This window comes from Pleurodeles waltl, chromosome 3_1 (assembly GCF_031143425.1).
Source record: "Pleurodeles waltl isolate 20211129_DDA chromosome 3_1, aPleWal1.hap1.20221129, whole genome shotgun sequence".
Lineage (NCBI taxonomy): Eukaryota > Metazoa > Chordata > Amphibia > Caudata > Salamandridae > Pleurodeles > Pleurodeles waltl.
The window spans coordinates 1,691,109,273-1,691,135,574 of record NC_090440.1 but is presented as its reverse complement, the minus strand read 5'-3'; the positions used below and the strand labels follow the sequence as shown (position 1 = coordinate 1,691,135,574).

Sequence of the window (26,302 nt, the reverse complement as noted above, 5' to 3'; positions counted from 1 at the left end):
GCTAATGCTGCTCTCAGTAAACATGGACTCCGCTACGGCATGTTGTATCCCGCCAGGCTGCGTGTTGATGTCCAAGGCAAAACACGCTTTTTTTAAAAGCCTGTTGACGGGACTCCTCTATTGCACACATGCTTTGTACATCTGTCTAGGACATGGGATCCATCCACAGTATGGTTGACATCTTGTTACACAAAACATTGTGTTTATGTTGTATAGTTTTCTTCTAGGCGTTGCCGGTCTTTTTTTTTTTTCGTCAGGGGGTATGGGACTTGTCACACCACTAGTTTTGGTATTGTTTATTATTTGAATATCAACACGCACACACACCTGCAACACTTTCATGTTACACTTAATTGGCGACAAGTCTGACACACAATCAACACCACGACCGACCCTCGATGTAGCACTCTTATCTTGGAATATCGGAGGGCTTAATAACCCACATAAGGGGAAACAAGGTCTGCAGTACTTAACACAATGCGTAGATCATCTTCTTGCAAGAGACCCACATGTCACCCACCTCCAATTGTACTTTTGCTAAGCAATGGGGACCCCACTGCTACTTCTCAAATTACAGCTCTTATTCTTGCGGAGTTTGCATTCTCACTCGCAGGATTCTTCCTTTCAATCACCAGCACACCGTCGTGGGCCCGGAGGGCAGGTTTCTTTTGGTGTGGGGCATCTTGGCGGGCCGCATGGTATTTAACATAAATGCCCCTAACGTCGACGCCCCTGACTTCTTTGGCACAATCCAATCCCACCCCACATCGACAGAGAACCAGCTGACCATTTGATAATTGGGGTGGGGGGGCTTTAATCTACTTCAGGACACGACTCTGGGCACCATGTCCACACACCCAAATACCAAACCACATTCCTGACAAATACTCTGGAATATTTGCGAAGTGCACGTACTGCGTGACTCTTGGAGCTTATCCTTTGCTACAATGCCACCCTCCACATTCTATTCTTCCCCACACAACACCTGGTTGAGGAGCGATTTGTGGGTATTGTCCCCCTCAGTCTTACCCTGGATCGGTTGCACCACACACCTATCGGGCACTCTATCTGACCACTCCCCTGTGTGTCTTGAGCTCCCTGTCCCATGTTTAGACTCCATGGAGCGCCCCTGGCAATTCCCCGCTATGGCCCTACATGACAAAGCCCTCTGTTCGGACATCCTCACAGCCATCATGTAATACTTCGCCACTAATGCGGCCACAGCACCCTCTAAGGCAGTGCTGGGGGAAGCCTTCAAGGCCTACATAAGAGGGATCATCATTTCTAAACACTCCAGTATCTTGCTGTCCATTTGTGCCATGTGACCTGGGGAGGCATCCTTACATGCATGGTTCCACCTTATGAACAAGTTCTGGGAACTTGTGGAACATGAAACTACATTTCTGGGCAAGTACGCCATGGAACGTAGGTACAGTGAGGATGAGAGACCAGGTCGCATGCTGGCTTGTCTCCTCCGAACCCCCCCGGTTCCCTCTTACACATTCCAGAGCTGCAGCTGCCGGATGTTGCCACGTCCTCAGGGGCCTCTGGCGTGCAGGCACAGCTCCTTGACTACTACTCTCAACTCTATACTGCTGGGGTCCCATCTTGCACTCCCAGGCTCTCACATTATCTCGCTGGGGTGGCTATGGTGTCGCTGAGCTCTGCACAGCAGCAATATCTTAGTGAGCTGTTTACTGAAGGGAAGGTCTGGCTCGCCATTGATGCCCTGAATGGCTCTGAGGCACCTGGGTCAGATGGAATTACCGGTATTTTCTACAATACTTAAAAAGACCTCTTGGTCCCCACCTGCTCGACATATCAGGAAGCCATTGAGCTTGGGCTGCTACCACCTACGCTCTGGGAAGCAGTGATTATACTGCTGCTAAAATTAAATAAGGACCTCATGCTTTGTGCCTCATATAGGCCCCTATACTAAATTTTGACAACACAATCCTGGCAAATCTGCTTGCTACCCAGCTGTCCCTGCTCCTGGATGAGATTATCTTGCCAGCCCAATCAGGGTTCGCACCCCACACACATACATCCATCAATCTTCATATAGTATTTGCTACTCTCCACAGAGTCTCTCCCAAGCCCCCTATGGTAGTTGCCCTTCTGGATGCAGAAAAAGCCTTTGATTCTCTGTAATGGCCTTTCTTGGAGGCCGTCCCCTGTAAGCTAGGCATGCCCTGTGGCTTCGTCTCACTGATTATGCTGTTATATTCCTCCCCGACTGCGCGACTTTGTATTAATAGTGCATTGATGACGCACTTTCCCATTGCTAGGGGGACGTGATAGGGCTGCCCTTTATCGCCCCTTGTTTTCATAATTGCAATGGACCCTCTCATCCGCCATTTACAAGAAAGACATTTACATAGGGATTGCAAGCCCTCTGGTGGTCTCCCTCTATCCGGAAGGCATCCTTTTATTCCTCCGACACCCTGTGGTCAATCTGGATCCAGTGCTTCAGGAGATATCCCACTTCGGATGTTTTTCGGGGCTAAAGATAAACTGGAACAAATCAGAAATATTGCCTCTCACAAATATAACTACTCCCTTTACCTGTGAGTTTCCACTCTCCTGGTGCAAAGACCAGGTCAAGTACCTGGGCATCTATATACATAAACACTGTGAACAAATAATTTGCCTCAATTATGGCCCAACTCTGGATAAGTAAAACACCCAGCTAGAGCGTTGGATCCACCTCCCCTTGTCTATGGCGGGCCCCAGAGCATTGATCAAAATGGTAGTACTCCCACGCTTTCTGTATTTGTTTGTCAACATTCTGATCCCTCTCACCAACTCCTTCACAACGCTCTGGAGCTCCTTGACCTGATTGACAAGGGTCGGTAGACGTCCGCACGTTCGCTGGGAAATACTGACCCTTCTGTATGAGCATGGGTGTTATGGTGTTCCACATTTTCAATTATACTACCCAACTGCACGGTGCCATTATGCATACTATTAGTACCACCTCGATCTGCGACTGCCACATATCATCCCGGAGAGAGATCAAGTGTTTCCCACCCATCTGCAGTCTCTACTCCCGTCTGGCTTCCCCTTGACTCCACATACATTCAGACCCTAGCCACAGCTTGCTGGGCGTGGCGTCGTTTGGTACGCCTGCTGGTGTGCCCCTTGCTGTACTCATCAACCCTCTCCTTGGAGGACAACCCATGGCTCCCACTTACATAAGAAAAATTGGTACACTTAACACTCCACTCCCATAGCCTCATTGTCATGGAGGACCTCTTTCCAGACGGCCATGTGTTCACAGACTGGAGATGCCAGCTTTCAGACCTCAACTAATATGGGCCATTTTGTTCTCAACCGCCTGCAGAGTACACTCCAAATGTTGCTTCCCACTTACCTGCTTCTGCCAGCAGACTTTGCCCCCCCTCACCATGATCATCAAGTCCGATTCGAGCTTTATCGCACCTGCCTGGCTCTTCTTCCAGTTCGGGACAGCTGGGTGCGAGAGGCTTAAGAGGCAGATCTGGGACATCCAATATCCGACAAAGTGTGGTATGCCTGCTGCTCACTAATGCGTACAGTTTCCCCTAACCACAGGCACAAACTCATAAATTATAAATTCCTTTGTGGAATTTATATGACACCCAGTGCCCTGGCTAACTTTGATCCCACGCGACCCTCCACTTGTTTGAAATGTGCTGCTAACAAAGGCGATTTTGTCCATATGACATGGACTTGTGACCGGGTATCTACATACTGGAGAGAGGTCTTTATTATCCTCTTGGCAATGTTGGAGATCCCGGTTGCCCTGGATCCCCTGATGGCTCTGTTGGGCCATGCGGGGTCCATTGCCAAACCCTTGGGGCACTAGGCGGCCATAGCTCTCCTATTGGCCAAACGCAAAATTGCCCTACTTTGAGACTCTAAGGCTTCCCCAAAACACGGGCATGGCTTAGAAGTCTTGTTTTTTGTGACACACCTCCCTACATCCCAGTACTTCACAACCAAGAGACATCTCCATGCTGATATGCTCACACTCAAGGGTTCGGAGCCACGGGGTACACAGGGATGCCACCATCCTTCAGCTCACGCATCACCCTCTCCTGTGTCCAGTGCATCGACACACGCTTCCTCCCGGACCTCACAGGACTGTCTGACTACAGAAGCACTCTGTTGTGCCGGAAACAGCCAACTGATGTTCATTGCTGTCTAGCATGTTTGTCTAGCATGTTTGTATAATGCTAATGTTCACGTATTAATGCTTCAGTCATGTCACCCTTAATGATTCATGTGGATAATGTCGCTGCCATGGTAATGTGCTTACTTGTATTATGTTCACAAAAATTTATAAAAAGAAAAAAAAAAGAAATGTTGGTGCTTATCATATCATATAATGGTTGTATGCATTGTGCATAATCTGGGATGTCAGTTCTGCCAAAGTTGAAAAAGCCCAATAATGATTGTATCTTTTTAATGGTATTTGATGCTTGTAATTCCACACATTTGTCTAGAAAGTGGGGTTCCTGGCTCGTTCCTTCATTAGATAACACGTATCCCAAAAACAGGACACTGTGAATTTATAACCTATTACGGCAAATCCCAGAACAATGTAGGTCACCTATTTTAAATGTTCCAAGAGATCATCATCTGTAAGGTAGACATCATCTACATAGGGCAGTACTTCGGGGTCAATGTCGTGTAAACATGCTGAGAGCAGTCCAGGACTGTTCTTATACCCCTCAGGGAGCCTACAAAATGTTCTTTTTGAGCCTAAAGCACTAAAGGCTGTTAAATCCCTGCTTTCAGGCATTATATTTTGGCAGAAACCCCCATTGGAAAGGTCACGGGTTGTTTTGTATTTTTTGCACACTAAATTGTTAATCAGTGCTGTGCTGTGTGCATTTTGGATAGTAAATGTGCATGTCTGACTATTTAAGTGTAAAATATCTAAAACTATTCTGTAAGAATGGTCTGGCTTAGCTACAGGAAACAAGGGGCTGTTCATTGGTGAGATGCATGGCTCAGTTACACCATTGTACTCAAGTAATGTGAGAGTTTCTCTCACAGGTGCTTTAGCCTAATGTTTAATGGGATATTGAGGATGAGGCTGTGGTTGTGATCTGATAGATATTATGTGATGTGGAGAGTCTCTCTACCACCCCACATGATTACTATACAGCGCAGAGGCTTGTGCCAATGCCCAATCTACTGCGTAAGCTTCCCCTAATTCCCTAGGCATGAGAGGTGAGAAAGAAAGCATAATAACTTCTTCCCCTAACTGAAGATTGCCGGCAAATTCTGGTGGCCAATCCGTTTCTGCCAATGGGATATCATTGCACAGCATACATTTTTTCCAGAATATTATGGCCCTCATTATGACTTTGGTAGTCAGCAGACTGCCACGCTGGCGATGGCTGTAGTACCGCCACCAGGCTGGCGGTGAAAACCGCCATATTATGACCACGGGGGTGATCCCTCCCATATACATCCAATGCACTGTTTGAACCTCCAGTGCAGTCCGGCCACCGACCACGGCGGTTGCCATCTTCAGCCCAGAGGAATACCATTTACCGCCCACCATATTACAACATAGCAGACGGCCAGGATTTCTGGGGCAGGACCACCGCCATGAAAAGCCTGGTGGAAATGACCCATATAAAAGGAGACGCTCACCTCTGGGGGCACAGAGCAGACGGCCAGGATTTCTGGGGCAGGACCACCGCCATGAAAAGCCTGGTGGAAATGACCCTTATAAAAGGAGACGCTCACCTCTGGGGGCACAGAGGAGGGCGGTTTCTTGGAGGGGGGGGTCCTTGTACTTAGGTTTGAGAGGGGGCAGGGGAGTGGGCTTGGACCGGGGAGTGGGAGTCGCTGCCCTGTGCTCCGTAGTGGGAGGATTTTTAGCGGGGGAGGGACATTTGCAATACTAGGGGGGGCCATGGGAGGAGTGGGAGCTGGAGGGCGTGGGCTGGGGGAGAATAACCTTACGTTTCTGGACAACACAAGGTGGGTCAGGAGAAAGGAAGAGGTCAAGGCAGGCTAGGAAAAGTTTTTTAGGTACACTGGGGCGGAGTGTGGTAGGTGGTTTGGGAGTGAAGGTAGAGGAAGTGGTTGTAGGAGGTGTAGGTGTGCTGGACTGGGTTGTAGGTGCAGGTAAAGTGTGCGTGTGTCAAGTGGATGGCTGTGGAGTGTCTGAGTGTTTGTCTTTTGGAAGGAGAGGGGTAGAGAGGGAGGGAGAGGACAAACAGGTCGCGTGAATGTATATTGGGATGGCGTCTGCAAGAAAGGTGGGTGTGCTGCACGTGGTTCTGATGGTGGTGACTGCGCATGTGGTGAATGGGGTGCTAGCCTGCGTGTCTGCTGTTGTTGTGACTGTGAGCAAGGCCGAACAGGTGGCAGGATCTGGGACTGAGGATGCAGTGCTTGCAGGTGTGAGTGCTGATGTGACTGTGAGGGAGGAGGTGGAGGGGGAGACAGTGGAGGCAGTGGCTTTTGTGTGTATGCTTGTGGTGTGATCTGTGGTGCTTGTGCTTGTCCTTGCGAGTCCTTTCTGTTGTCTTGGGTGCATGCACGTCTGATTGTGTGCTTTGGATGGGTGGGAGGAGAGGGTTCTGGGACTGGGTACAGGTAGTTGGATGGGGGACGGAAGAACTAGGGACACTAGCTGCCGTCAAAGAGGAGGCCAGAGCCTGAAACTATCTCTGTAGGCCAGCCAAGCCAACGTGAATGCCCTCCAAGTAGGCATTGCATTGCTGGATCTGGGATGCCAGCCCCTGAATGGCATTCACTATGGTTGACTACCTTACAGAGATGGATCTCAGGAGGTCAATAGCCTCCTCAGTGAGGGCAGCAGGGTTGACTGGGACAGAGGCTGAGGTGCCTGTAGCGAAGGAGACACCCACCCTCCTGGGTGAGCGGGCACGGGCAACTGGGTGTGGGGCTACTGGGAGAGCGGTGATGGAACGGGGAGTGGCGGAAGATGGCGATGCTGGGGTGGTCCCAGAGGGGTCCACCACCACCAGGGAACTCCTATTGGAGGAAAAATCCGAGTCAGTTGTAGCAGCTTTTGTCTCCCCCCGTAATGCTTCCCTCACCCTCCAACCCACTGGTCCCCTCAGCGTCGGTGGACACTGTCTCCTGGGTCCCATGGGCTGCAGCTCCCCCACTCGCCGGTGGCCCTGCACCTTCGCTAGATGATGCTAATGCACACAAGGACAGAAGAAGACCAGGAAGGAGGGTGGGGGAGAAAGAAAAGGTGCACAGGGTCAATAACAGCACATATGGCATACACATCACAATGACTCACTGGTAATTTATACTATGCGGTAACAACCACAATATCACACCATTGCCTGGGAACAAAACCTGAAATGAGCTCTGCAGACCTACTGAGACTCTCTGAATCCTTGGAGCCTGAAAAGGTTTTGGAGTGGTTACCGCATGCTCACCCTTCCCTTTTATTTACATTTTGGCCCTGGGGGTATGGGGTTACTGAGGCCTAATTAGTTTCAGGGAGTGGGGGAGCGCACCCCTCCCTTTATTAATTACTCCGTCCTGAGTGATGGGATCCTAGCAACCTATTGAGGCTCGGGGAGGGGGGGGGGCTGCAAACCACCCACCCCTTTTATTGAAACTGGCTCTGGGGGATGAGCTCCCCAGTACCAATTAAGGGCTGTGGAGGGGGCCACACACTCTTTCCCTTAACATATATGTTTTGGACTCAGGGAATGGGGTCTCCGGTGCCCAAAGGCCACCCCTGTGCTTCACACACCAAAGGTTGAGTGTGATGTATGGTTAGAAGCCTGCAGGGGGGTTTGGCCACAGGACCTGGCGGCAGGCTAATCCCTGTGGCCAACCCCCCGCTGCACACAACCTAAGGCTGTGCCCAGCATGGGGTCGACAGCTTGCAGGGAGTTGGAAAAAGGGCCTGGCTGCAGGACTAACCACACGCCATGCACGACCCAAGACCATGTGCAAAGTGGAGTTGGCTGCCTCTGGGTGGTTGGACGCAGGGCCTGTCTGTCAGCCAAACCCACACCATGCATGACAAAAGACTGTGTGCAGTGTGGGGGTTGCCTGCCTCTGGATGGGTTGACTACAATGCCCCAGGTTGGCTTTACGTATGGTAATAATATATTACTTTATGTGGGGGAAAAAAACTAAAAATTCACTGATAAAATCAAAGGTTAACGTAACATTATAGTTATTGAATGTCAGCGACAACATTAGAGTTTTGAACTATAAAAACACAGAAATTCACCAGTTATAGTTATCAGAGCTAACTAACTTGCACCCCTGCCATGCACTGCTTATGACCTCACATATTACATCACTCATGACATCATTTAAGACATGGATGACATCTCAAATGACATCTCAAATGACATCTCAAATGACATCTCAAATGACATCATTGATGACATCACTGATGATATCATCCAATGTGTGTTTGTTTTATAGTTTAAATAGTGGTGGGTAACTACCATATAACTTTTTGTCCAGCTAATGGGTGAATGTGTTTACAAAATGCATGTGCTTCTAATGCATCATAGCTGTGTAAAGGTATTGAATATGTTATAAATCTTTGAATTGAAGAGTAGATGTTTGTGCAGGTGACAGTGGATGACTTGTGACCAGTAAGTATCACACAGGTTTTTTGGTTCTTCACAAAAGGTTTCTGACAGGGCAAAGATTCTACATGGTAGGTACTAAGTAGTGTAAGCAGCTTTGAGTTATTAAACATAAGCGTCTGAGCCTGACAATTTCTACATAACATAGACTGTGTGCACCATGTACTAACTTATGTACCTGTACTTCTTTCGCTTCAGAAGATGGGCTATCTGCAAATGTTTCCCCACAGTATGAAGGCTGCAGGTGGTATGATTTATAGCACCTTCAAACCTTGGTTATTTTAAGCAAATAGTGTCTTTTTGACAAGTGTTTCATAGAGTGTACACGGTTGTTACTAGATACTTTTTAAAACTCTGTGGTGTTTGTCATGAGCATTTCACTGTCTGCAAACAGTGCGGTACAAAGTAAACTCAATAGACTAAATACTGTTTACAATACCCACTTTGCTACTCATATCAACTTCATTTCTCAGTGTAGGTTCGATGAATGTGAGGGATTTGATATAGATAAAAGCTGTTGTAGGAAATTGGCTCTGTATATACTATTTCAAAGTAAGAAATAGTGTGCACAGAGTCCAAGGGTTCCCCTTAGAGGTAAGATAGTGGCAAAAAGAGATCATTCTAATGCTCTATTTTGTGGTAGTGTGGTCGAGCAGTAGGCTTATCAGAGGGTAGTGTTAAGCATTTATTGTACACACACAGGCAATAAATAAGGAACACACACTCAAAGACAAATTCCAGGCCAATAGGTTTTTATGTAGAAAAATATATTTTCTTAGTTTATTTTAAGAACCACAGGTTCAAGATTTACAAACAATACTTTAAATGAAAGGTATTTCACTCAGGTATCTTAGGAACTTTGAATTATCACAATTGCATGTACAGTTGTGACAAAAATGGCAATAAGCTATTTTAAAAGTGGACACTGCAAAAATCAACAGTTCCTGGGGGAGGTAAGTAAATGTTAAGTTCACAGGTAAGTAAAACACTTACAGGGTTCAAAGTTGGGTCCGAGGTAGCCCACCGTTGGGGGTTCAAGGTAACCCCAAAGTTAACACACCAGCAGCTCAGGGCCGGTCAGGTGCAGAGGTCAAAGTGGTGCCCAAAACACATAGGCTTCAATGGAAATAGGGGTGCCCCGGTTCCAGTCTGCCAGCAGGTAAGTATCCGCGACTTCGGAGGGCAGACCAGGGGGGTTTTGTAGGGCACCGGGGGGACACAAGCAGGCACAGAAAGTACACCCTCAGCGGCACAGGGGCGGCCGGGTGCAGAGTGCAAACAGGCATTGGGTTTTCAATAGAAATCAATGGGGAGACCCGGGGGTCTCTTCAACAATGTAGGCAGGCACAGGGAGGGGGGTTGGGGGGGGGGGGGGACTCCTCGGGGTAGCCACCACCTGGGCTTGTGTCTTGAGGCGTTTGCCTTTCTCTGAACAGTTGTATGTGTATTGAACACTGTGCAGTAAGAGTTTCGCATATATCTGTGGTTGATTGTTAATGTGAACTAGGCTACCCATGAGGTGTATGGTATAGGGTCAGTGTTGCACATAACCCAAGCCTGCTACGCCTGAGGGAGTTGTATCTGTGGTGGTATTAATGACGCTTCATATTATTCTGAGCTATTTTGTACTTACTTTCAGGCCTCTAGTGCTATACCAGTTTATAGATTAATGTGCACAAAAGAAGCTTGTATGATGTCATCAGTGATGTCATAAATTATGTCATGAGTGATGCACTATGTAAGGTCATAAGCACATAAGCATTGCATAGTGGGAGGCACAAGTTATATTTAGCTCTGCTACCTATAACTGGTGAATTTCTGTGTTTTTTGAGTTCATAAATGTCACTGACACATTCACCCAGCTGTAACGTTACTTTAATGTTTGTATTTTTGCCGTGAATATATATATATATTTATGTTCGATGGCATGTGTAGCTGCAGATACACATGCTGTGCATTATCCTGCCATCTAGTGTTGGGCTCGGAGTGTCACAAGTTGTTTTTCTTCGATTAAGTCTTTTCGAGTCACGGGACCGAGTGACTCCTCCCTTTCGGCTCCAATGTACATGGGCATCGACTCCATCTTAGATTGTTTTCTTTCCACCATCGGGTTTGGACGTGTTCCTCTTCGCTCCGTTATTCGAATCGGAAAAAGACTATAAATCCTCGAAAAGCATTGGTATTGTTTGCGATCGGGAAACATTTTGCATCAAAACCGACGAGACACAGTTTCGGTGGCCCTTCGGGGCTTCCGCACCCAGCCAAGGCCTGGTCAGCCCGACCACAGACGTTGTCGAAGCCTAATGGACCGGACCCCTTTCTGATTCTGCCCGAAGTGCCACGCAAAGTATCCCTATATAGACCAGAATCGGGACTGTAATCTGTGTCTGTCACTGGAGCACAGAGAAGATACTTGCGAGGCCTGCAAGTCCTTTCGATCAAAGAAGACCTTGAGGGATCGGAGAGTGAGACGGATGCAGATGGCGTCAAACTTCAGAACACCTCGACGTCGAAGAGGAGGAGATGGCTATCTCCATCCAAGGATCGGACTCGTACGACTCCAAGGGAGACCGACCACCTACAGCAGGCCAACAAGTGAGTATGACTTCAGCCTAAGAAACATAAGGCCTCAGGGACGCCACTGCCTGAAGTCCATGGCTTGACCCATAAAAAGCAAAGCGGTGACCAAGCAACACCTTCGGCACCAAAAAAGGCCAAAATCGTGCCAAAGTCTTCGGACTCGAGCCGAGAACCCGGTGTCGAAAAACATCGACACGATTTGTCAAGTCGGCAAAGCCTCGAAAGAGCCTTTCAGAGCTGAGGCCTTCCATCAGCATGGGCATTTCGGTGCCCAAAAAAATGGCTTCAGAGCTGAAAAAGGCCTTGTAAACCGAGGGACATGGGCTCTCTAAGCAGCTAAAAGAGAGGCACAGATTTGAGGAGGAACTTCAAATCGAAGAGTTTGATCAAATACAGGCAAGGATACAGATCCATAAGGATACTGAGAAGATCCAAACTGCCCCTCCTCTCAAATTCAAGAGAAAACCTGCTCCCCAGGAACAATCAGAGACTGATCAGCCAAGAGCTAAAGCGGCCAGGTAAAAATCGCCAAGTCGCCATTTTTCGCCAGAACTTTCTCCCCCACATTCGCCACAAAGGACAGGGTCACCTATTGCCACGCCCACTGCAGTGTCACCCACACACACTGATGATGTAGACCCCTGGGACCTCTACGATCCCCCTGTGTCGGACAATAGCCCTGAGTGCTACCCTTCAAAACCGCCTCCACCGGAGGATAGCACCTCATGCACCCAAGTCTTGGCCAGGGCTGCTGCATTCCATAATGTTAGCATGCACTCGGAGCCATTGGAGGACGACTTCCTCTTTAATACCCTGGCCTCCATGCATGCCTCCTACCAGAGCCTGTCTGTGCTCCCAGGCATGCTTAAACATGCTCAGCAAGTTTTTCAAGAGCCTGTGAAGGGGAGAGCCATCACACTGCGGGTGGAAAAGAAGTACAAGCCACCCCGTCGGACCCAGTGTTCATCACACAACAGCTGCCCCCAAACTCTGTAGTGGTTGGAGCTGTAAGAAAAAGAGCCAACTCACAATCATCAGGAAATGCACCACCTCCAGATAAAGAGAGTCGGAAATTCAACGCAACAGGAAAGACAGTGGTGTCACAGGCTGCCAATCAGTGGCGTGTTGCAAATTCTCAAGCCATCCTCGCACATTATGACCGAGCTCATTGGGACGAGATGAATGATATCATCCAGCATCTCCCCAAGGAATATCAAAAATGGGCTCAAAAGTGGTAGAGGAAGGACAGGCAATATCGAACAATCAAATTCATTCGGCATTAGATTCCGCAGACACTGCCGCAAGAACAGTGAACACGGCAGTCACAATTAGACAACATGCTTGGCTAAGGTACTCAGGGTTCAAACCTGAGATACAACAGGCAGTACTGAACATGCCATTTAATCAGCAACAACTGTTTTGGCCACAAGTGGACACAGCCATCGAGAAGATGAAGGAGGAAACTGACACGGCCAAAGCCATGGGCACGCTCTACCCGTCCCAATATAGAGGGACATTCAGGAAACCGCAATATAGGGGAGGTTTCAGACAGCAGCCTTTCAGAGGCATCCACCTCTCAAGCAAAACCCACCTACCAATCCCAATATCAGAGAGGGGGGTTTCGCGGGTCCTTCAGGGGACAATTCCCAAGGTCAAGGGGAAAATTTCAGCCCACTAAGCAGGCCACTAATAACAAACAGTGACTTGCCAGTCACCCTTCCCCAATACACATCACCAGTGGGGGGGGGGAAGACTAACACTTTACCACAAACATTGGTCAGACATAACCACAGACACATGGGTCCTATCAATTATCCAACATGGTTACTGTATAGAATTCACACATTTTCCTCCAGATATTCCCCCAAGAGCACACAAACTCTTGGCGCAATATCTAGAGATGTTACAAATAGAAGTGCAAGCACTATTAACAAAACAAGCCATAGAACTAGTACCTCACCAACAAAAGGGAACAGGGATTTATTCCCTATATTTCCTTATTCCCAAAAAGGACAAAACACTAAGACCAATTTTAGATCTCAGGACTCTCAACCTATTCATCAAATCAGAATACTTCCACATGGTCACACTACAAGATGTAGTTCCCTTACTAAAACACGGAGAATACATGTCAACGCTGGATCTAAAAGTTGCGTATTTCCATATACCCATCCATCCATTTCACAGAAAATACATCCGGTTTGTCATACAGGGGAAACGTTACCAATTCAAAGTATTGCCCTTCGGGATAACAACAGCCCCAGAGTATTTACAAAATGCCTCGCTGTAGTAGCGGCCCATATAAGGAGACATCACTTGCACGTATTCCCATATTTCGATGATTGGCTAATAAAAGCAAACACTCAACAACGGTGTCAAAATCACACACAGCACATAATAGATACCCTACACAGACTTGGGTTCTCTATAAATTACCTAACATCACACAACCATCCCAACTACAACAATACTTGGGAGCAACACTCAGAGCGATTGCCACTCCAAGCCCACAAAGAGTACAATCATTCCAAACCATGGTATCAAACATACAACCAAATCAGCACTACACAGTCAGATTTGTCATGAAACTCCTAGTCATGATGGCATCATGCATCGCAGTTGTCCCACATGCGCGGCTACACACGTGGCCCTTACAGCAGTGCCTTCCAAAACAATGGACGCAGGCACAGGGTCAACTCTAAGATCTAGTGTTGATAGACCGCCAAACACACTATTCGCTTCAATGGTGGAACCCTGTAAATTTAAACAAATGGCGGCCTTTTCAAGACCCTGTGCCTCACGCCATTCTCACAACAGATGCATCAATGATTGGGTGGGGAGCACACCTCAACAATCACAATATACAAGGGCAATGGGACAGTCAACAAAAACAACTACACATAAATCACTTAGAACTGCTAGCGGTCTTCCTATCACTAAAAGCATTTCAACGTCTTCTAGCTCACAAACACATTCTTGTCAAAACAGACAATATGACTACAATATACTACTTAAACAAACAGGGGAACACACTCATTGCAACTTTGCCTCCTAGCACAAAATATTTTGCATTGGGCAATTCACAACAACATTCACCTAATAGCTCAATACATTCCAGGGATTCACAATCAATTAGCAGACAACCTCAGTCGGGATCACCAGCAAACTCACAAGTGGGAAATACATCCCCAGGTACTACACAAACACTTTCGTCAGTGGGGGACACCAGACATAGATCTGTTTGCTACAAACCAAAACGCAAAATGCCAAAACTTTGCATCCAGGTACCCACACCCTCAGTCCAAGGGCAATGCTCTATGGATCAACTGGTCAGGGATATTTGTTTACGCTTTTCCCCCTCTCCCACTCATTCCATTTCTAGTCAACAAACTGTGTCAAAACAAACTCAAACTAATACTTATAGCACCAACGTGGGCACGCCAACCATGGTACACCACACTGTTGGACCTCTCAATAGAACCTCACGTCAAGCTCCCAAACAGGCCAGATCTGTAACAGCAGATCAGACACCCCAATCCAGCGATGCTCAATTTAGCAATCTGGCTCCTGAAATCTTATTGGTTATCTAAACCTGCCAAATGAGTGTATGGAAGTCATTAAACAAGCAAGAAAACCTACCACTAGGCAATGTTATGCGAACAAATGGAAAAGATTTGTTTTCTATTGCCAAGCAAAACACATAACTCCGTTGGATGCGTCCATACAAGACATCGTAGGATATTTACACCACCTACAAAAAGCAAATCTAGCTTTTTCATCCATCAAAATACATCTCACTGCAATTTCTGCTTATTTTCAAAATAAACAGACAAAACCCCTATTTAGGATACCAGTCTTTAAAGCATTCAAGGAAGGTCTAAGACGAATCATACCTCCAAGAACTCCACCAGTACCCTTGTGGAATCTGAATATTGTACTTACACGACTTTTGGGCCCACCATTTGAACCCATGCACTCTTGTCAGATTCAATTCTTAACTTGGAAAGTAGCATTTCTAGTGGCAATCACTTCATTACGAAGAGTTAGTGAAATACAAGCTTTCACGATTCAAGAACCATTTATACAAGTACACAAACATAAAGTTGTACTACGCACAAATCCAAAATTTCTGCCAAAAGTCATCTCACCGTTTCATTTAAACCAAACAGTGGAACTCCCAGTCTTCTTCCCACAGCCAGACTCAGTGGCAGAAAGAGCACTGCATACATTAGATATAAAAAGAGCTCTAATGTATTACATCAACAGAACAAAAGCATTCCGTAAAACCAAACAGTTGTTTGTAGCATTCCAAAAACCCCATACTGGTAACCCTATATCCAAACAAGGCATAGCCAGAGGGATAGTGGTGTATACAAACTTGTTACCTGAAAGCTAAAAGACAACTACTCATTACACCAAAGGCACACTCCACTAGGAAGAAATGAGCAACAATGGCCTTTCTGGGAATCATACCAATGACAGAGATCTGTAAGGCAGCCACTTTTCCACACCTCATACCTTTACCAAGCATTACTATGTAGATGTGTTAGCAACACAACAAGCCACAGTAGGACAGGCTGTACTAAGAACACTATTTCAAACAACTTCAACCCCTACAGGCTGACCACCGCTTTGGGGAGGATTACTGCTATGTAGTCTATGCATAGCATGATAGCATGTGTATCTGCAGCTACACATGCCACCGAACGGAAAATGTCACTTACCCAGTGTACATCTGTTTGTGGCATGTTCTGCTGCAGATTCACATGCGCCCTCCCTCTTCCCCGGGAGCCTGTAGCCGTTTAAGTTATAATTAAAATTGTACATATGCATATAAACTTAACTTTCCTTTACTTAAACTTTGTACATACATCTCTATCCCATTGCATGGACATCTTTCTATTCTTACTCTATCACTCCTACCTTACCCTTATAGGGGTTAGGGGTGGATAAGGGAATTGGGTAGTTAGGGTAATTTTAGGGTTGCATAATGGTATAGGGTGCTAAGGTTGTCTTTAGAGTTGAGTAAGGGAATTGGGTGGTAAGGGTGTTTTTTGGGTTTAGGTGTGGGTAAGGGGAATTGTGTGGTAAGGTTGTTTTTAGGGCTATGGGGTGGATAAGGAAATATATTTATAAATACATATGTATAGATTCACAAACACATGTATATATGTTTGCTTATCTTAAATATATTTATCTTGCTTTCTAAAGGCATGCATGCTAATGTCCTACAATCCCCCTCCTTGAAGTGACAGTGGTCACGGATGCATTGCTGTTAAGTTGGGGAGGTTATCTGAGAGGAGTGGGGATCAGAAACTGTTCTCCGGCGGAGACTTGATTCCACATCAGTTTGTTGAAGTTGAGGGCGATTTGCTTGGCATTGAAGGCTTTCTACTCACCAGCAAGTGAAGACTGGTACAGGTACTCATGGACAGCAAAACTGCCATGTGTTACTGTAACAAGCAGGACTGGGTGAAGTTCTGGGCCTATTGCCAGGATGCCCTTTGCCTCTTTAACATGCTAGGACAAACTAACTATGCCGCAGGCATCTAGCAGATCACGAATGGCAGCTGCACATAGAGATGGCACAGGGTGACTTCCAGCTATGGGAATAACCCTGACTCTGTTGTTTCGCCACTGCAGAGAATGTAAAATGTCAGCACTTTTGTGTAATAAAGCTTTCAAAGTAGCTCTCTCTCAGACTCCTTCTGACTCAGAACTCCAGTATGCCTTCCTGCCACTGCATCTCGTGCCCCGAGTGCCGAAGAACTGGGCCCAAGTCATCCTAGTGGCACCGGTTGGGGCCAAGAGAGTGTGGCACCCACAGCTCCTGGAGAAGGGCATCTGTCCTCCAATCAAGCTGCTGCCTCAGGAGGATCTTCTGTTGCAGCAGCAGGGCAGGCTACTGCACCTGGGGCTACAAAATTGCACTCCATTTGGAGTTTGAGCGGCAACAGTTGACTTTCTTTGACCTTCCTCCTGTGGTCGTTAATATCCTCCTGGGAGCCAAGAGACCCGCGACAAAATCAGTGTAGCAGTCATTGAGTCAAATTTATGGATTGGTGTTACACCTAACAGTGAATTATTACAGGCAAAGTTGTCTGAAGTTTTATGGTTTGCTTTTTTCCTAACCCAACAAAGATTTGCTTTGGACACCGTTAAGGGATACTTCTCAGCTCTTTTGGCCTTTTTTGGTTGCCTGATCAACCTTCATTGTTCAAATCACCTGTAGTGATATGATTTTTGAATGTCTGCAAAATGTGTTTCTGCCAAAGCCCTCTGTGATGCTTCAATGGGACTCAAACTTAGTTGTCGCATTCTTGATGTGCACCCCTTTTTTAGAAGATGCACAGTTGTCCCTTAAGCATTCTGAATGATCTTCATGCTCTTTCTGTGAATTCACCGTATACCACCATCTTGTCAGATAAGTTGGTTTGGAGGACCCAGTTTTTTACCGAAAGTGGTTAATCCTTTTCATGCCAGCCAAGCTGTAACCCTTCCAGAATTCTTTGCTCCACCACATCCTTATAAGGAGGAAGAGAGACTTCATTGTTTAGACCCAAAGAGTGCATTAAGCTTCTATATCTATCATACCAAAGAACACTGAGTGGACGATCATCTTGTTGGTGCGGGTTTCCAATGTGAAGAAGGGCAAGGCTATGCAAGAATTGGTCATCTCTTGATGGATTGACCTCTACCTAAAGATCCGCTGTGCACTGGCTAAAAAGCAGGTGCTTGATTAAACAATAGGTGCAGGGAGGAAACTAAGTTCTAAGGCCACGAAGGTATCACACAAACAATGCTGCCCGCACACACTTTAGTAAATTGCATCTACCATGAAACACACACACATTCATAGGCCAAAAAATGCTCTGTCATTAAGCACTGTCAGAAGTATGATGAAAAATGTGTAATGGTTTATTTCAGAGTTCTCCGGTCACACAGCTTTGCATGTTTTTCCATCTTAAATCTGTAACTTGCAAGTCAATTATTACTTACTTTGTGTAATAAAGTATTGTATTGATTTGTATAAGAAAAGCCTGTCTGTGAACAGGCGTTTGAAGAAAAAAAAATAAACAGAGGTCGTTTGAGCAGGGTTGAGGTGAGGTCTGCGGTGTTTTTCTCCCTGTTTTGACAGTAACTACTGTCTTTGCATTGCCAAGAACAGTCCACATGTACATGTCAGTATTGGGAGTTATTATTACCCCACAACACTGTTTGCGCACAGGAGAACTGCTGTAAAAGGTTCTTGACCTAGGCTGAAACTGGAGGAATATTCGCAAGGTGTGGAATCTGTGGTTAGTGTATCTACTAGAAAGATCATTACTGAAGGTAAGTATTTTGTTCTTTTGATGTATTTATTGTGATTTGACTGTGTGGGGAAAAATGTGCTTATGTTACAGTATACAATATTTTACATTATTTGGAAGTAAATGTATATACTTGCTTTACAGAGCTAGCGTCCGGCATTATGTCACAGAGGTCAATGTGTCCTTCATTACCAGAACAGATTCCTGCACAGCTGCCATCCTGCTTTAGTGTTTCATGCTTCAGACCTACGTCTGATGAGCTTCCATCTCTGGCTGAGTGTTTTTGTATTTCTTACCCTTGGACTCAGTTTGCTCACCTGGGTTATTTCTTCTCGCCAGTCCTCTTCTATGCCCTGTTGTTCTTCCTCCTCCAGACCACACACCTACGCCCTTCCTTTCTCTGAAACAGGTACACTTATCTTCCTTATGATCATGATGGAAGATTTCATTGTACCTCTTTCGAGGAGACTACAGGATGGTTTTGACTCCCTCTGAAGGGGAGAAGGGATGAAAGGGTGGGTAGAAGCTGATGCACACCAGAGGCAGCACACAACAGGAGCTGGTTTTGACCCTGAAAGTGATGCATTCTTGATGCTTAATGCTTAAAATATGAGGCTGCAAAGGTACTACAAAGCCAACCCAAGGAGCTACTATAATGCAATTATAGAAAACAACAGGAAATTGATTGAAGTCTGAGATATGAAAAGTAATTTGGCATTAAAATATTTGCCCTTTCTACTCTTACTACCAGACGCTGAATAGTGCAGAGATATGAGTAACTTTTCTTCTCTTCTCTAAAGGTCTGATGCTGCAGGATTTGATTTCAGCTAATCTGATCTCTGAGTACATTATTGTGCAGATCCCAGAGTCCGTCATTGATCTGCGAGGGAGCAGTCAGGTAAGAAACTTGCTGCTCATTCCTCTAATTGACAGCCACGGCTGTTTCTGCTTGGTGTCATTTTCTCATCACTTTGAAGTATATATTTTGTTCTGTGTCTCAAAAGTAAGCTGCTTTGTTTCCCGTCACAAAATACCTTGACTTCTCTGCTCAGCTGTTGAGTCTAATAGGTTTCATGCAGCCTCATATTGTAACCAGCAAGCAATGGGCAATAAAAAAATAACTCATCAGCTAACAGTGCCATGGCAAAGTTATACAGTCCCTTGCTTTTTCACTCTTTCCATGTAACCTTTGTTCTGAAAAAGGCTTGTGACTAGATAACATCTATTGATTTAAGGTAGAGGGTCAGGATATGCTATGCATTTCAAGTTGTGGCACATGATTACCCATATCCCCTGGACCGATGAAGCTTACAGTAAACCATGATACCTTCTTGACATGACACTGGGGCATTTTCGATTAACTGCAGCCAATGAATTACTTATTGCTAGGAACAAATTACATCCCTGGAGATTCTGGTGTTCTTAGCCTTCGCTCCTATTCCTCCACTATTGTTTGGGAATGTTTGTACATCAGACAGAATTGGAAAACGTGTTTCTATATGGTTCTTTCAAAAAGATAACAGTATGTGTGGAATTTCTGTCTTTTTCAAAAGCTGCATTCTCTCGGACTCGCACATCTAAACAGTAAAGCTTACTAAAGCCTGAAGACTAGCCCAAGTTGCTTCCCTACAAATTTCTTAAATAGACAAAAGCATCTGAAGGCCACCAGTGCTGACTTCGATCTGGCTAAAAGAGTGTGTTGAGTGTGAAGTCTCCAAGTAATCAACATTCCACACATTTCGTAACCTTTAGAGATAGAGAAGTCAAATAGAACTTTATTTTGGTGTCAGCCATAAAAGTGTTCAATGAATAAATACAACAAACAAAAAGTATTAATAAAAAAAACTCCATAGGGAAGGCTATTACTGTACTGGGACTTTCTCCGCCTTATTTGCTGGATCTCTCCACGATAGATGATCAGTAAAATATATGAAAACTCTTATTCTTGATCATCAAAATTAGTATTTCTGGTAATAAAAAGGTTGTGAATAGGCATGACCATTCTGTCTCACTAGAAGTCGTTGGCACGAAGGGCTTGAGTTTGGTAAAATTCAGACCAAGTTTTAAAAGCACTTTAAGTGAAGGCTTTCTAATGGCACACTGCAGACAGAGCAGATGAATTAAAATGATGTAATATAACCTAATTTCAGTTGAGTAGATTTGTAATTACTGGCATGTTTTGTTTGCAAGAATCCAGCAGGACAACTTTAATGGCAAATAGGCAACAAAAATGGCAGCATTTATGGAAATCAGAAGCAGATGCATAATGTTCTGAAAAACCCAATAACTAAATCACAACCATTTTCTGTTCCATTGTTGTTTGGCATTTTGTTCCAGCTGCTCATGGTTACAATATTGTTTTCCAAGATGCCAGGTTGTGCATATCCTGACAACCTAAGTGCTAAACGTTTAAGCCTAGAGACTGTAGTGAGAGGACAACAAATTATCAATTTTCTCCTTTACTTCATTAGGCGTTCTGTATCCTGTGGTGCAGTAAAAATGTTGTAGGAATCAAGTTGTCTTGGGAGGGGGGGTTTGAAACATAGTGGGTAATCTCTGGTTCGACTTGCGTTTGTGTGACACATGAAAAAAATCTTTTTAATGCATGTTTCCACAGTTTTCTTTCTGTACGGGTAATTCAAAACAGGAAATGTTTAAGAGGGCCCAGTCCCAAAACCTATATAAAGATAACAATGAGACAAAATCGCTTATTCTCTTTCATTTTGAACCTTTTACGTAGTGTGGCATCTATAAGGCTATAAAAACCTTTTCTTGTAGAAGATGAAGGAAACTTATGTGAGGTTCATATAGTAGCAATGGGTTCCAAATGGCTGATATGAAAGATTTTATCTTGAGGTGTGGACTGCTGTGCCATATGTCAGAGACTCATTCATGACTGTTTGGAAGTCCAGAAACTTTAAACAAATATTCTTTCAGGCGATTAAACACTTGAGTGCACCACTAAGGAGAAACTTGTGTAACAAAGCGCATGATGCCATGAGGCCTCGCTGTTGTGGTATGACATGAAAATGGTGTTCTGTTTCCTTGAGTGCCAAGACTATAGGTGAGAAAGCGCAAGTTCTAATGAGCAACCTTCCTGCATTAACATATTTGGATTCTCTGACAGTGATTCAGATGCTTCATTGCTGGTTGATAAAGCAGGACTGAACAGTTTTGCAATCGGATTAAATACTTAATACAGTATGGGGATGGGGATTGAGCTCAAGACAGCCAGTTGTCCAAGTAGAGATATAAATCAGTATAGATGGCCCCTTGAAGGTTAAGATGCACAGCGACTATTTTTGTGAATACTCTTAAGGAGTGTGTCAGATCCCGTTCCGTGGCCACAAGACTAACTAGCCTTGGCTGAGGCCTTTTGCCATTGCTATCCTTGGAGTCCATTCTGTTATGGCTCTGCAAACTGGGCAAATTAGAACCCTTTCCATACTTGGTTGTAAAGTTAATAAGGGTGAGCAGTCACAGTTAAGAACTTAATTTCCAACCAGCACACAAATAGTGTCCAGCCTGATGCTCATTTTTATGTAAACAAAATTACTTTAATCACTCAGCAGAATTAAATACTACACAATTAATGGAAGAGACATGCAAGGTTGGAAACTGTTCCTATAGACAGTGAGGTGGTACCCTCCCCCACTGCTCGGAGTCTTACTGATATCTCCAATTTCCCCCACTATGGACGATATCCTGTCTATAGTCCCCAGCAGATTACAGGTGGTGTTCAATTTCTTTTCAGTGTTTCTTTGCCTCTTTTTGGAAAAAGCCTTAAAAAGAGCAACTGACCTTTCTGATGGTGTTCAGTGTTTAGGCTTTGTGCAGGCTGCTGGCTTTTGTAGCAGTTCAGGCAGTGCAGCAGGAGCTGACTGGCTCCTGCCCTCACGGCAGCAGCTTTTGTCAGGCATGGGCTCTGCCGGCAGTCTCACTTAGGACAATGGTCTCTGAGGTAATTGGTGGGTGGCCCAGCGCAGCAACGCCTGGTTTCAGCAGCTTCGGTCCTCCTGACTGGATACAGCAACATCCTAGGGTGGCAGTTTTTGACCACGGGCTGATGTCCTTTCATTTGGGGCCTCTGATAGTTGGAGCCTTCAGGCCAGTTAGAGTGATACCTCTCAGAAGAGATAGGTTTCTTTCTTACTGTATCAGCAGCAATCCAACCAGCCTTCCAGCCTGCAGCAGTCTGCTAGGTGACATGGATAATTGTGTAGGTACATTTTTAAATGCAGCTTATAGAGAAGCTGTGCAGAGCACCTAAAAAGGACCATACAGAGGACTCCTTGCTTTGCGCCCGAGGATAATCTGCTTTTTCTGGCTGCTACTCATGTGGAGAACATGCTGGGCTTCTCCTCCTGGACAGTCTCTCCTTCTGCAGGGTAAGGCACATTACTACCTTCTCTCAACAGGCAGACTGGCATCTGGGCACTTCAGTGAGACACCTTGCTCTTCTAGCAGAAAGTGCAGGCCACCGGTGATGTCCCCTCACCTCTGGGGATTATGATTGTCTGGCAGAAACCAGCGCTGGTTGCACAGCAACTCTTGGTGTACTCTGTAGAGCTCTCCCTTCCCTGGTCAAGGAAAGATTGGAACTGGAACAGCTGAGTCTGGTTTGAATCCGACTTGTCTGTACATTTTCTGGACAGGGGATGTGGATCAACTGTATAATGATTTTTATAGAGGCATCAAGCAACAGAGGTCCTCACAGTTGGTTGTAATTGACCAGTTTCCAAGCAGGAGTATCCAACACAAGGGCACAGTGAAGCGCGAGATCTCTGTACTTGTGTATAGTCAGGCTTTCTGAAGCACGAATTAGAGACAGACACATATGCATGCCCTTTCTAGAAAATTCCTCACCTTGATAACAGAAACTGCATTTCCACCTTTAAATCATACATCTGCTGATTAGCAGTGTTCACAAGAAAAACAAATCACCAGGCTTTTGCTAACAAGGTCATCATTCACTTTCTAAGGATAGCCCTGTCTCAATCCGCCTCACTTCCATGCCTGGTTTTCCACCCTACTGCCATAGGAGGCGTACAGGCGAATTCACTTCGGCTGTCGGGGGGGAAACGTAATTCAGCCTTCATCTTGTGCCATGCTAAACCAGTCATCTGAATGGATCCAATTGCCCCTTTGCTGAGATTCTCTCACTCTTGCTCTCTTTTTCACTCACAAACACACAAACCCACCCATACCCCTCTGCAAACTCCCCCACACAGACACATACCCACAAAAACACACTCACACACTCTCAAACACACACTCCTATTCAGGGTTACATTTGTTAAATTTGTTTGGGCTTCATGTTGCTCCCTTTAACTTTACTTGGGGCTATGAGTGAGTGGGACGTCATCTCACAGGAGCGTGGAGGAAGGTGCTTCCAAAGAACTGCAGCGCTGACATTTGCCTTTGGAGTGAGAATGAAAAATAAAATGGAAAAAGAGGCTGAGGAGGGGCTGTTGGGCATGTCCTCCCTCACTCTAACCTGCTCTGTCTCTACAAATGAAATAATCATGTTGCTTGTGAAGTGCTGTAGAGCCTCAACAGAGCTCCGCATGCACTGTGCAACTCAGCTGAGCACAGAGCAGCTCAGGGAACAGCACAGCAGACAGTGACAGTCTGAACAGGACCCCAAAGTATTGCTGCTACTTTTAATGCATCTGTGGCCTGTCCCATACTTTGGGCCTGTGCACACTGTGTCACTTAAACCAGGCTGTATGGCTAATGAGCCCTAACTAGAGCAAAACCAGTTCTGAATTTGTTGTTTTCCAGTTCAGTGAGGGCCTGTCCTGGCAATCTGGGCTGGACTGTTCCTGTTGGAGCAGGGTCAAGACTGATTTGCAAATGGCTGGGTCCAAACTGAAGTGGCATGGTGTGCAAAATAACGATGGACGGGGATGTTGCCTGAGTGATTACCAGTAGCTGAGATTAATTCAAGCATTCCATCCGTTAATATTTTGTATACTTTAGTGTTTAGCTCAGATTTGCAGCACACCACTAGCCTGCCAGAGCGGGGGGGTGTGTGTGTGTGTGTGTGTGTGTGTGTGTGTGTGTGTCTCTCTCTCTCTCTCTCTCTCTCTCTCTCTCTCTCTCTCTCTCTTTCTTTCTCTCTCTCTCTCTCTCTCTCTTTCTCTCTCCGTCTCTCTCTCTATCTCTCTGTCTCTATTTTTTTTTTTTTTTCCTGTACCTTGTGCCCTAGCAGCCATCATCACTCATACTGTCTGCAGGTTTCAGCACTCTACTTTGCACTTGCATGGTTATTGCAGTACCTGACCAATAATGGGCCACAAGCCAGAACAAGGATTCAGCGGACCGCAGTACAGTTGATTGCAAGTAAGTCCTGTAAACAACAACAAACAAGAAAGCATCCATTCCTCATAAGAGGAGGGCAAGCCAACAAATAACAGGGTGTGCCTGGCTAGAGCTGAGCTAAATGTCAGGCTTTGCTCTACAGAAACCACACTTGGGCGAGGTCTTGAATATATTCAGTGTGTAAATCATGCAGCAAACATTATGTAAAAATATGAAAAAGTCTCAAGGTTAAAAACAAATATGACATATTTGGACACTGGAAGCCTTTCACCTTAAAATATCGGATCATAGCACTACATTGAGAGGCATTTATTTTAAAACTGAAAGTTTTTCAATTTAAACTTAGAAACATCACTGCCCCTGCCCAGAAGACAATACCATTAACAAACGCTAAGATGCAAGTCATTTGTCATGCCTTACCTATATGTAATATACTTTTTATTGTACATGGTGCAACATTATAGCCTAATACATGAAACTCAAGAGGCTTTTGCTTTTGTAGAGAGCACATCTTAAACTCATGTATTTTAAGGTGTTCTTATACCCAGTAATGGAGAAAATGACGCTGAGGCAAAATAAACATGTGCCTAGGAACATAAATTTGGTCAGGTGATAAAGCCAGGATTGCTTCCATGTTTTGTAGTTTTACTCTATGCAACTTAGCCACTGGCTGGGAATTGCTTTCTCTCTCCTGCTTTACATTAAAGGTTAAGGCACTAGCTTTAATTCCTTATGAATGAACCTAAAGCATGAGTGGCACACAGAAGTGCATTAAAAGTTAATCATTTTGAGCTCAAGTGACCAAGAAAACATCAAGCTTATGTAGTGTAGTCATGTGGGTTGAACTTTCAGTGGGTGGCCGACCTCTACTTTCTCACCATTATAACTGGAAGTGTCAGGTAGTGTCACAGAATTGGTTATCCAAATCCAGCCCCATAAAGCCCAATAGCTTATTCTGTTGTTTGTTAAACTAGCACCATCTTTAAAGTGCTCAGAAGTTATTATGTAGTGTGTAGAGCTGAGCAATACAAGTGTATCATTATAAATGCTGTGCTATTAGCTGGATCACAGTTGTGCCCTAGGTGGAGGGATTAGTTGCTTCAGTATTGTGAATACCCATGTCAGTCGAAGACCACATTTTGTTTTTCTAATTGTAGGATGATCAGGTGTGCAAAACCAAAAACCATGCCAGGCAGTACGTGTTAGCAAAGGAATGCAAAAATGTATCACTAGCATAGCACTTTGGTGTCACATAGCTCCTGAGATCATTTCTATGTACACATCGATCAGTCAATCAAAGAGCTTTATTCAATTTTCATAAAAGAATCCATAAAAGCATACAAGCACAGAAATAAATTACACAATCATGATCATATACAGATAAATGATTAAGCATAAAAACTGTTCTTGCTATACACCCAATTTTTTTCTCAGGTGAATCATAGAACATAAGAAGCTAGAAATCCCACAACAAATCTATGA

At 45.2% G+C, this 26,302-nt stretch overlaps 1 protein-coding gene across 1 annotated transcript in view; it reads left to right on the top strand.

Annotated features, from left to right (window-relative positions):
- MCM3AP (minichromosome maintenance complex component 3 associated protein) overlaps nt 1–26,302 on the top strand; it is a 619,735-nt gene that overhangs the window by 455,427 nt on the left and 138,006 nt on the right. Inside the window, exon 23 of the mRNA XM_069225490.1 lies at nt 19,297–19,394. Within this exon, the coding sequence (XP_069081591.1) occupies nt 19,297–19,394 (98 nt within the window). The remainder of the gene's footprint in view (nt 1–19,296; nt 19,395–26,302) is intronic.